The sequence below is a fragment of the Gastrolobium bilobum genome, unplaced genomic scaffold (genome assembly GCF_033153095.1).
Source record: "Gastrolobium bilobum isolate Gb01-03AN ecotype WA unplaced genomic scaffold, APGP_CSIRO_Gbil_v1 utg11607, whole genome shotgun sequence".
NCBI classification, from domain to species: Eukaryota; Viridiplantae; Streptophyta; class Magnoliopsida; order Fabales; family Fabaceae; genus Gastrolobium; species Gastrolobium bilobum.
Genome location: NW_026898683.1, coordinates 475,494 through 487,728, shown reverse-complemented (window position 1 = coordinate 487,728; position 12,235 = coordinate 475,494). Strand labels below are relative to the sequence as shown.

Sequence of the window (12,235 nt, the reverse complement as noted above, 5' to 3'; positions counted from 1 at the left end):
TACATTTCATACGTTTCTGTATTTACCATTAAGTTAACCCCAGTGACTTGTGTCTCTCACACTTTAAATGAATTATTTTAACTAAAATTAATAGAGATGTTATGGAAAATTCATAGCTTAATTATTGGGGACACATAATAAATTTAGTTAAGCTCTTCTAAAGTATCTATATGAAGCATTGAACCAATCCAATTAATCCTAATTCGCAAGGCTAATGTACTTTTTATTGGAAAAAAAATAAGTACATGACTTCTTATCGTTGATCTCTTTTATATATAATCTATATCTAATTTATTAATTATGTGAGTCATTAAAATAAGATAAATCAATAACAAAAAGTAAGTATAAGACTTCTTATATTTATATTATGTAAGCTGATCCTGCCATACATACATATAATTTAAACGCGACTCTCTAACACAACTTATTACTCTTGTGTGCTGTAAATTGACAAGCTGGCATTTAATTAATTTGCACCATTGAGTTATTTTGGCATAAACTTTCCGGGGGAGTATATGCATTGCACCATTCTCCTCAAATACGAATACAAAACTCTTCAACTATTTTTTTACAATTTAATACTTGCATTTAAAAGCTACATACGAAGATAGGGAAGCGGTCATTAATTGATTAATTCTTATATCTCGTATTAAGATGGAACTCATTGGTTTGTCTGTTAGATGCAATTCATAGAATGAGACAAAAATGCACTTGTGTAAATTCGAATGACTTTCCACCGCCTCCATATTCAACACACACAAACAAAAACGGACAATTTTTATTTTCAAATTAAGGCACAACAGCAATTCCCTCGACTTTTTCCTTTTATTGCATTAATTAATCTTATTTGCAGCCACTATCATATAAATGAAAAGAAAAAGGCCTTTTTTTAATACATAATGAAATAAAAAGACAAACACAAAAACTAAAAAAATCCTAAGCACAAAGCCTAGGCCAATGGGTGCCAATAAAATCATTATGCAAACGATCCATGCAACCAGATGGAGGGTTCTCCAGAAGCTGGACATTCCAAGAAAAATTACTTGCATAAGCAGCCAACCAATCTGCCACACCATTCCCCTCACGATGGTTATGGGAAATATGAACATTCCAATCTCTAGCCAACAAACCCTTAATTCGCAAAATCAACCCAGAAGATGGGTGGGAAGAGCTACAACCTTTTAGAATAAGTTGTTGTGCAAGCTGAGAATCACCTTCCAACCACACATGTCTATATCCTTTGTTCCAAGCTACATATCTAGACCCACCAAGGAGGCCCATAACTCAGCATTCAAAGCTGTCCCACTACCCAGATTTTTACAAAAACCAATAATCCAGTTGCCGGAGCTATCTCCAAGAACACCGCCACAACCGGAGTGAGATCCATCAGAGGAACTAGCACCATCAACGTTTACCTTAATCCAATTCAGAGGAGGAAAAGACCATACTATGAGCTGCTCTGATTTAATATGCTGCTCTATTCACACCATCGACAGCATTTCCTTGGCAAGCAGTAAATTATCCAAATAAGCTTTAGCAGCTCGTGAAATGCCAACTGAGGTGCTCCTTGAATCATTAAAAATAAAATTGTTTCTATCTCGCCATAAGAACCAAGTTATAATGCCAAAAAAGAGTTGCCAGTAAGGATAAACACTCCAACGTTTAGGCCCCTCAATATTCTGCAAAATCCAATCATGGAGGTCCAAGTCCATAAAATCCTTCAACAGGTTGCGGTCAACAAAGTTCTTCCAAACCTCTTTGGAGATTTTACAATCCCTAATGGCATGCAAAATTGTTTCTCTAGTAAGGTGGCATCTAGAGCAAAGCTCGGTGGTTGATATTGTACATTGAAATCTTCTTGCATTTGTCATAAGCTTGTTCCCCATTACTATCCAAAGAAAAGTACGAATTCTTTCTGGTCCCTCCCAATTCCAAATGTGATTCCAAGGAATCAAGATCATTTGTTTGATCATTATAAGTAATAGCCTTATAAGCCGATCGAACGAAAAATAGCCCATCAGATGATTCGCCCCAAATGACTCTATCTTGACCTTCTATCATAAGGGGAGGAATTGTATTCATGATACGCCTGGAAATGTGCCCCGGTAACAAATGCTGGAAGCTTTCCCAAATCCATTGGCCAGATTCATCAATATAATCTGCAACCTGAAGGTTGATGGCCCCGTTTGGAATTTGGCCCGAAGCCTGCTCAACAAGGCAACCACTACCTGCAATCCAAGGATCTAACCAAAATAACGTTCTTTCACCATTTCCCAATGCTATGCGACTATGCTTCAAGACAAGGGGCTAACAACGAGCAATACCACGCCATAGAGCTGAACTATTCTTTGGAACCTTGATTTCCGGGAGTAATTATGTGCCCATATTGTATTACTCCTAAGGATTTTAACCCATAAAGCTCCTGGATTGGTTAGAAGATTGTGACCCAACTTCATGATAAAAGCAGTATTCATGTCTCTAACTGATCGAATCCCCAGACCTCCTTTTGTCTATTTCGGCAAACTTGACTCCAAGCAACTAGATGGGGTCTTCTGTTTAAGCTTGAGGAACCCCAAACAAAAGCCCGAATTTGTTTTTCAATATCATCACACACACTACGGGGCAAAACACAAACCTGCATTGGGTAAGTGGGGATGGCTTGGCGAACCGCTTTTGAAAGAGTAACTCTACTTGCAAGAGATAAGGAATTAAGACACCAAGAGTTTAAACGATAGTGAAGACGATATAGGATATAGGAGAAAGTTGCCCTCCTAACCCTATGATGCTAAAGAGGGATACCAAGATATCTACCAAGATCTGTAGTCATAGAAAAACCCATCTGATTGCTCAATGTTGTAGCTCTGGTATGACTGACATTACGAGAAAAGAAGATCCTTGTCTTACGAGAAAAAAAGGCCTCTTCTTTTAATATACATAGCACCCCAGATTGCGCAGTAATTACCTCAAGAAGACAATGTTTTAATTCATATCCTATTTTTTCCATTCATCTCCACTTGCAACCACATCCACTTCGTATAAATGGAATGCAACAACCTCCCTCTTTTCTCTCTCTATTCCCCCAATTTATGCCACCCTTTTGTGTATTTGTAAAGCCATTAATTAAGATATCGGTGATATATATATATATGGGGAAAAATTCTCAAGTTGCTTGCGATAAGTTTATCTTCAGCCACCCAAAATTACGTCATTTTATTTATTTATTTCCTTATATTAATTGATTGACCTTTGAATGGTTATGATTCCCTTTTTCTCTCTCTTCCTTTATCACCATTGATCCATCTTTGTACAGTTATAATTTAGTAGCCAGAGATAACATTGTCTCAAGCAGCTTGAGAAACGATAAGCCCTATATACATATATATATATATATATATATATATATATATATATGAGATAAGATCTTTTGACACTGATGTTAAAATTTAAAATTTGATTGTCGAAAATCAGCGGTTATCATTTATTGAGAATTAATAATTAATTAATAAGTTTAATTTTCAATAAATGATAATCGTTGATTGACAAAAATCAATAGTTAGAATTTGGTGTCAAATTTTAAAGTTTGACATGTCAACTGATCCTGCCCCCCCTTCCCCACCCACACACACACACAAAGGAGGTTTACAACCTTTTTTTCCGTACAATTACTTTTAGGATTGTTGGATCAAAATCAAATTAATATAGTTACAAAATGCCATTAAATAAGAACCATTGATTTGGTTTTGATCGAACTATAAAAGTAATTGTAAGAGGTTATAAGAGAAAATAAATTATAAATATAACCTCTCCCTGTATTTGAGGATGGATCTTTTGATTTCAGTGTAAAATTAAAATGTCTTATTCCCCATCTCAATCGTTGATTTTCGTTCATCTAATAACAATTATAATTTAGTTGGAATTAATAATTAATTAATATAACTCAATAAATCATAACTATTAAATTGACGAAAATCAACTATTAAAAAGTTTTACACGACAGTCAAAAGTTTTATATATATATATATATATATATATATATATATATATATATATATATAAAGGTGAAAGTAAAAGAAGCAACTTACTAGGTAGGAGATAGCATCAAATTTTTTGGTTACTTTATCTACATCTCACATATACCTTTTGCATGAACTGTTTTTTCTATTTCTCTTTAGCTAAAGTAGAAGCTTCCTCCTCGACATACATTTACAATAAAACATAAAAGATAAAAAAAACGAGCAGAAGATTGAAAAGAAAAATAAATATTTTCTTCTAGATCATGACACTGACATTCATTCTAAAGAAGCCCAAGGAAATCCACTTGTAGTAGCAACTTTCAGGCTAATGAGTTTTAATTACATATCTCGGAAGCTCGAGAAATGATTCTGAGAAGGTTGGTGGACCATTTGCATGTCCGTGGTTGTTTGCCACGAGTTATCATCGCCGATCAAAGTCCTGTTTATAGAGCATACTTAGAAGTTACATATATACATATAAAAAAGAAAATGGTGAAAGCAATAAAGATACTCCTATTAAGTTCCTTTAATTTTAACCAGTAAAAGTGGTACTAACGCTAATGGAAATTAAAACGAAAATAGTAGAAGATCGCAATTTTTCTACTTTTACAACGGTGTAAAACAATGGTATAAATTAAAATGGTGTGTGAGTAGCATAAGTCAATGAAATTAAAAGTACTAATTATTTCAATTTTTTTTTTATCTTTAAGACTGCCTTCTAATTAATTAATCAGCACCCTAATTATTATTATGAATATATAAATTGTAACAAATTAATATATTATATCAGTTTTGATCTAACTTACTCTCGTGGTCTTGATGCCCAAAGAGAACTAAGGGCTCGAAGACGACCATAGTACTCTCCAATCACAATAAAACACCGTGCTGCTTGACGAACTGTCAGTAATCGACATAATTGGTGAAGAGTCTGTTGTCTCAAGTTATCAGCCTTCAATTCAGAAACATGAATGATTAAAGAAGTAATTAATAAGAAGAAGGAATATGTGAGGATAGTGACTAAAATGCCACGCTTTATCAAAAAAATTATCAGAATGTCTCGCGAGCAGTAAAAAATTTTAAACTGCCACGCGGCATAATTCGCTACACAGTGTAGCGAATTATGTATGCAAGTAATTCGCTACACAGTGTAGCGAAATATGTCACGTCAGAATGCACAGAACCAAAAAGTGTCATGTGTCAGAATTGTTGAAATTCGTTACCTTCAACAATTTTGACACATCACACTTTTTGGTTCTGACGTGGCATATTTCGCTACACTGTGTAGCGAATTACTTGCATGCATAATTCGCTACACTGTGTAACGAATTATGCCGCGTGGCAGTTTGGCAAAATTTACTGTTGACATGGCAGTCTGATAATTTTTTTGTCCAAACATAACAAAATGGTCACTGTTCCAAATATGTGTGTCTCTGTGTTAATTTGTTTTTATATCATTGAATAAAGTAATATATTGTCTTTTCTTCTATAACCTTAGAACTTAATTAATTAGAAATCATTTCGGAAATTGTCTTTTAACATAATGACGACGATGATTTTACACATGGTTCATGATCCAACATCAACCCATCACTTTCTAAAACCAACCACTGACTAGCTAATAAAGAAAAGAAGTTAATATTCTCAAGTTCAATCAAGATCAGGTATAGAAAATGTTAGCTAAAATAACAGCACAAATATGCGGCACAAAATATGCATGCAACCAATTAATAAGCAGAAGAAATATACTGGACTATTACTAATCATGGTTAGCTAAGTTTTATGTTTTGGGATTAATTTGTATTATTCATGTATAAAGGGTTGTAAGCATATTAAAATGCAAAATAATCCTAGGGGGGGAAAAGTCCAAAAGTCAAAAAGAAGAAAAATAAACCATTCCCCTATTTCTAATTAATGATGTGGTTTCCCTTTTCAAATGTGGAGTTTATTAACCAATTAGCAATTGAAACCTAAAATTTTAGAGACACAAGTCATGTATGTATTCAAATCTAATTTTGACATAAACTTATGAATTCATCATTATATAGTCAAACAGAAATTGCAACAAACACATGTCATTACGTCAACCACCCCACCAAATGTTGTACAAAAAAAAAAAGTATTAGGTTTAGAAATTAAAATCATTCCATAAACTATATAACATGTAATGTGAACAATGAATTAAATTGTATGTGCCTACCTGGCGAACAAATCCTTCAAGATTGGCAAGCTTGCCCATGGCAACAACCATCTGTTGAACACCGTCAACGACGGGGCCTCCGGCTATAGTGTCCACTAGAGACTGTTGCAGCTGCTCAAGGCCTTGAGACAGAGCCTCTTCTGCTTGCTGTGAGGAATGCCTCAGGCCATACATGCCCATTATCTGTTGCTCCGCTAGTGGCTCCAACTGTTGGATCAACATCTAACCAAAATAATAATTAACATTACATATATATAGTTGAAACTGTTAACTTTAATGCTAATAATAAAATTGTACTTTTTAAAGATATTTTTTTATTCAACTAATTATTTTGATTACATTGATATATAATATAAAATCATTAATATAGTCTCACTTAATAACTTAAGATTTTGTGTTAAATTAATTATTTATATGGTATCAGCTGTGATCAAGTGATCACGAATTTTATTAATAAATAATTAAATATTATGAAATTTCTTAGCATAAATAAACAGACCTGATGCATTATTCACCTTTGAAGCACAATGATATTAGTATCTACTATTAGAAAAAACCTGTATAGCGACGGAATTGCTATGAAAATTTCGTCGTTAATTTCATCCTCGCTACCATTGTTGTGAAAACCGAACCGGACCGATCGGGTCAACCCGGAACCCGGTGAACCGGTCATCTGACGGGTTCGGTTATCACATTAGATCAGTCAAGTATCAGACCAGGTACGACCAGGCCAGTTTTGGTGAAAAACCGGTGACCCGGCCGGTTAACCGGTGACCCGACCGGTTAACTGGTGACCCGACCCGAGTTTTTTTAAAAAAAAGTTTTTCAAAAAAAAAATCATGATTGACATATTTGAGTGATCTGTTACTTATTGACTTATATAAGTTATGTACCTACAATCTTAATATTATCTCAATTATACATTATGCAGAGAATTTTGATTTGATAGTTAGAGATGTCATTTACTGAACCTGAAACATCAATATAACAATCATTATGTGTTTGTTTGATTATTTATTGGACAATAGTGTATAATTTATTATTTTTTATATTAAAATATTTAGAATTTATATTATTTATTTCAACTATTTGAATATATTTATAATTTTTTAATATAAATTATAGAATTATATATAATCATCGAGAGATGCGGTTCAACCAGTGACCTAGTACATCGACCGAGTAATTGACCGGGCCGATTTTAATAACATTGCTCGCTACTATTTTCCGTCGCAAATTCCCTCGTAAACGATTTTGTGAGGAAATTTGTGACGGAAAGTAGTAGCGATGATGAAATTAGCGACAAAATTTCCATAGCAATTCCGTTGCTATACAGGTTTTTTTTCTAGTAGTACTACTATATATTATTATTATTTTATATTCATATATAGTGTTTCATAGGCTAAGGGAGGAAAATAAAAAGGGTGCACACCATGATGAGTTCAGAGGGTCTAAAACCACCAATCCAGAGGAAGCAGCGTTCAGCTTGGGAAGTCCATATGCCATTGATGAGGTGGAAAACATCTGATTTAGCAGCCACACCCTTGAGCCTGAAAACTTCATCATAATGGGATAGATATCCATCCACGATTGCTCTCATATCACTATCTGATAAGGGCACATGCAACCCGTTCCTGAGCTCCGCCATGAGCCGGTGGTCATCTTCTAACCATCTTGCATATTCCATGTCAAAAATTGCAGCTCCTATAACAAGATCATTGTTAATTTGTTATTACTCATTATTAATTTAATTGATTAATTATGATGATTGGTTATAATAAATTATAATATATATGGTATCGGTTTACATTTGTATGCTTTCGGGGCATGTTTTCATATTTTATATAATAATATTGCTAAGATATTTTTACTACTATGGTGGACCGTGCAATGTGGCCAGGAACGAAAGTATGAAACAGACCCAGCATCATTTTCATTCCTTGGGAATAAATAAATGGATTTTAATCATAATATGTAATGCATTTCCTTTTCATAAGAAAGTGCATTTTCTGTACATACTAATTATTAATTATTAAATTTTTTTAACCATAAAACCGTATTATTTTAGGCAAAGTGAAAAGGAGCAGTATCATAAAGGAATAATTCTCTGAAAAGCCAAAGCATATAAAGTTGCCTTTATATATATGTGTGTGTAGAAAAGGTCGTACTTTTAAACCCATAATATATTAGCATGATCTAATTCAAACATTGGCCTTTTCTATTTATTATTCAAATACGAATTATTTGGCCACAGATTTTGGTCAAATTCAGAGACTTATCTAAATTTTGAAATGGACTCTAAAAATCAAATTTTGACTTTTATTTGGTATTCTAAAAATTCACATTTCATGAAAAAAAAAAAAAAGTAAATTATGAGTAAATAAGGGCAAATATCATTATGAGTCTCATCTCATTGTTTCATCACTTCCCTAGCTCTAAAGTATATAAATAAACAAGTTAGCAACAAAATATTTCAGGTATTTATCCATAGATTTTCCTGTTCCATGGTCATTCAATTTGGGCCAGAAAATTACGCATTAGAAAATGAAATTACATTTCAAAAATCAACAACAAAAAAATGAAAAAAGGAACAGCTAAACTCACCTGAGCTTATATTGCCTCCAACATCTCCACAATCCATAAACATTCCCTAGTAAATTAAAAGGTCAAATAATAATCACTACAAGTTAAAAAATAAAATAAAAACAGAATATAAAATTAATTATAATATATGACTTGAGAACCTGAGAGCGTGTTCTTTGAAGGTCATGTTCAAGCTGGGTAAGCTTTAATCTACTTGACTCTAGCTGCTGCACATAAGCCTGTTACATAGAACACAAGAAAAATAAAGTACATTTTATAGTTCTTTTTTAGTTTTCACATTATGCAATTTCTCAACAACTAAGTGAATGTGTACATTAACATATAGGACACACCTTTTTTCTGAGACGGCTTTTCCTTGCAGCCTCTCTGTTTTGAGCTAAACGTCTCAATGTCTGAGGCCAATAAAAAATCTTACCTTAGCTCCTATGTAAAACCATATAATAAAAAAAAAAAAAGGAGATAGAGAAAAGACTTTGGGAAATTTTTATATATCTATGTAGTCACGTTCAAAAACCTTTGCATCAAGTGGTTTTTCTGATGTGGAACCAATTCCCTTTATCTGCAACAGAAAAGGACCGAAAAAAATTTAATTAAAAGAAAATTATGATTTCAGAAGTGAAAGGGAAGAAAATAGAGGGATAAACACAAATGTTCATATTTGCTCAACTCAGAGTAGAATTTGGGAATACAAACAGAAAAAATGTACCCATTGTAGAAGCTTTTTGGTAGCCAAAGAAATCAGGGAAGTAAAAGAAAGAAAATTGTTAAAACATTATTAAACTTCATCCTAGTTTTGATCTTTGGCAAAAGCAAAATGAACATTAATCAAAAATGATTAGAGTGCTCACGGAATTTCTGGGAAGCATTTCTGAATGTTGAAGCCCCTTGGACCATTTATCTAGAGGCATGCAATCATCAATGTGATATGGGTAACAAAAAGCATCATTATCTCCCATTTTTTTTTGGGTGGTGTTTGTGGTTTAGATTTCGAACTCCAAATTTGACTTGGGAGAAAAACACTAGCTTTCTCTAAATTGAGTGAAGTGCGTGAGTCACTTCACTTCAATAAGAAATGTTGATAAGTACTGAAAAGATTCTCACTTTGTTTTTTTGTTCGTACTTTGAACACATCCCTCTATATCTCTCTCTCCATCATATTTCATGTCAGACACCCATCAGAAAATCGTTCAGGAATAAGGAAAACTCTGTGTTCTTTTGATTTTCTGATAGCTGTTGGGATCTGTGCCATTTTTTTGTGAAGATATGCAGAGAGAGAGAGAGAGAGAGAGAGAGAGAGAGGGGGGAGAGACAGATCAAAACAATAATGATTGCATTAAAGAGACCAACTTTCCCTGAGTTTTGGGGATATGGAAAGAGAGAAGTGAGAGATTAACTGTGAAAAACAGTGTTTAATAGCCTTTTCCTAAGGACTAATACTAAATAAAAAAAGAACCTTTTCCTGTGGTGATTTGGCTGCTGATTGATTCTGTGAAGAACCTGTTCTTGGAGCATCACTTGCCATCTGAAGATGCTGCTGATCAAAAGCCTGATTATCTGAAGAAGATGCCTTTTTACTTATCGGAGATTCTGGTTCAAAGGGTGGTTCAGTTTTGCTTGAAAGAGCTGAATCATTGCTTTCCCCTCCTGACTTTGAACTTCCCTGTATTTGGAAAGCCACACAAATTTTTTTTGACTCAAATAAACCAAGATTATTTCAACTAAAATATCACCTCATATGTTATCAAAGACTATTCAAAGGTTTTAAAACTGAGGAGAAAAAAAAAAAAAAAACTATGAAGATTTGATGAACTTGTAAACACAAGCATCTTTAAATAGATGGTCAAAGATGGAGAAGAAAGAGACTAGTACTCTTGGGGTTTGCTGGAATCTCATTGGCCATGAAGGGAACATTTCCAGTGTAGCTGCAGGTCTGCCTGTGAATAAAGCTGCAAGAATCACAAAAGCAAAATCTCAGAGGATCACCAAACCAAAAAGACTAGAAGATTATTACCACCAAAATAAAAAAAACTTGAGAGGATTTTTCAATTATATCTATATATCAAAAGGCAAAGGAACCTAATCCTCCTTTTCAGCAGTTATGGAGTCAGTAAATCATGCAAAGGAAGTCAGGTTTCTAAGATTGTAACCCCACGCCATCCAAGTCTATTGTCTTAGAATCATTATGGTATCAGAAATGGTAAACCCCCCTCCTCACTGCGCATTCTTTTAGACATATTCAAACCTCTTGTCCTTCACCCCACACCACCACCTTTTTTCTCTCTGCTTTTAGAAAGAGTTGGTTATGCTTATCTAACGTCAGAAAAAAAAAAAAAGGATAAGCGATAGAAAGGAAAAACATACATGCTTTGGCTTCATCATTTCTACTCTTAATTCCTTGCAGAACAATTGCTTCTTCCAGCTCTCCAAAATCAAAAGCAGATCCTTGATTGCTAAGAAACAAAACCAATCATTAATTATTTGTAAAATGAATTGAAGAAAACATCATTTAACAACTCCTTCTTAAGAGTTTAGTTATGTCTAGAGTTTTAAAAGTATTCAAAGCACTGAAAGAGAAATTATTGAAGATTACATTAAGCTTGATGCAGGAGAATTAATCCCGTGAAGCACACCATAAGGGACATGGTGACTTGAAGGCCCTGACTCAGACAAACCAAGTTCTCCTATTCTGTGACTCGCCATGCAAGTCTTTTTTTTTAGACCATTCTCATCTTCCCAAAAGCCAAAATAACTGAAAGATTTCGCATTTGGTAGAATTCAATTCACATGAACAAAAAAAGGATCATGCTCTGATATGAATTACCAGAGCTGAAGAATATAAACAAAAACTTATGTATATGTATATATATATGATGTGTCATATGTGTTAACCTTACCTATAACTTTTGTTTTTGTTTTTTTGAAATTCTAAGGATAAATAGAATCCTATATGGAGGTGGTGATAGAGCAGCAAAAGATCAAAGCTTTTCTTGTCAAAGTAATATCTAATCAAAGTTTTGTGAGTAGCCAGCCACAAAGGAGAGAGGGTGCGGTCTTTTTCTCAGATATGATCCTCTTTGCAACTTTTTATCCTTCATGGGGTGTCTCTATCTCTTTCTTTTCTCCTTCTCTATGAAGAAAGCTGATTGATTAGTCTGTTGGGGCTGCTTTATCACTGTCCCTAGTTGAAAATATTTCAGATTGAGAAACTCATTCTGTGGTACCAAAGATCTTGTCCCAGCTAACTTGTCTTAGGCTTCTATTTGCTCTTGTGGGGCTTCAAAGGTGGCTGAAATAAAACTATTAAATTGAATAAAAACAAAATAATAAAATAATAAAATTGGACAGGTGGGGTCTTTTGCAGGAACCCACTAGAATCACTGACTCCTACTCCACTCTCTCTCCCTCTCTCTCTTCTAACCGT

General features: G+C 33.9%; 1 protein-coding gene across 1 annotated transcript; it reads right to left on the bottom strand.

The window, feature by feature from the left end:
- Positions 1–4,815: 4,815 nt before the first annotated feature.
- Positions 4,816–11,514, bottom strand: LOC133318262 (transcription factor TGA9-like). Its single transcript, XM_061520255.1, is given in 11 exon segments — positions 4,816–4,962; positions 6,211–6,432; positions 7,643–7,945; positions 8,837–8,860; positions 8,955–9,032; positions 9,147–9,206; positions 9,329–9,373; positions 10,268–10,474; positions 10,684–10,760; positions 11,176–11,264; positions 11,405–11,514. Coding segments are annotated over 11 exon segments (1,362 nt in total).
- Positions 11,515–12,235: the final 721 nt, after the last annotated feature.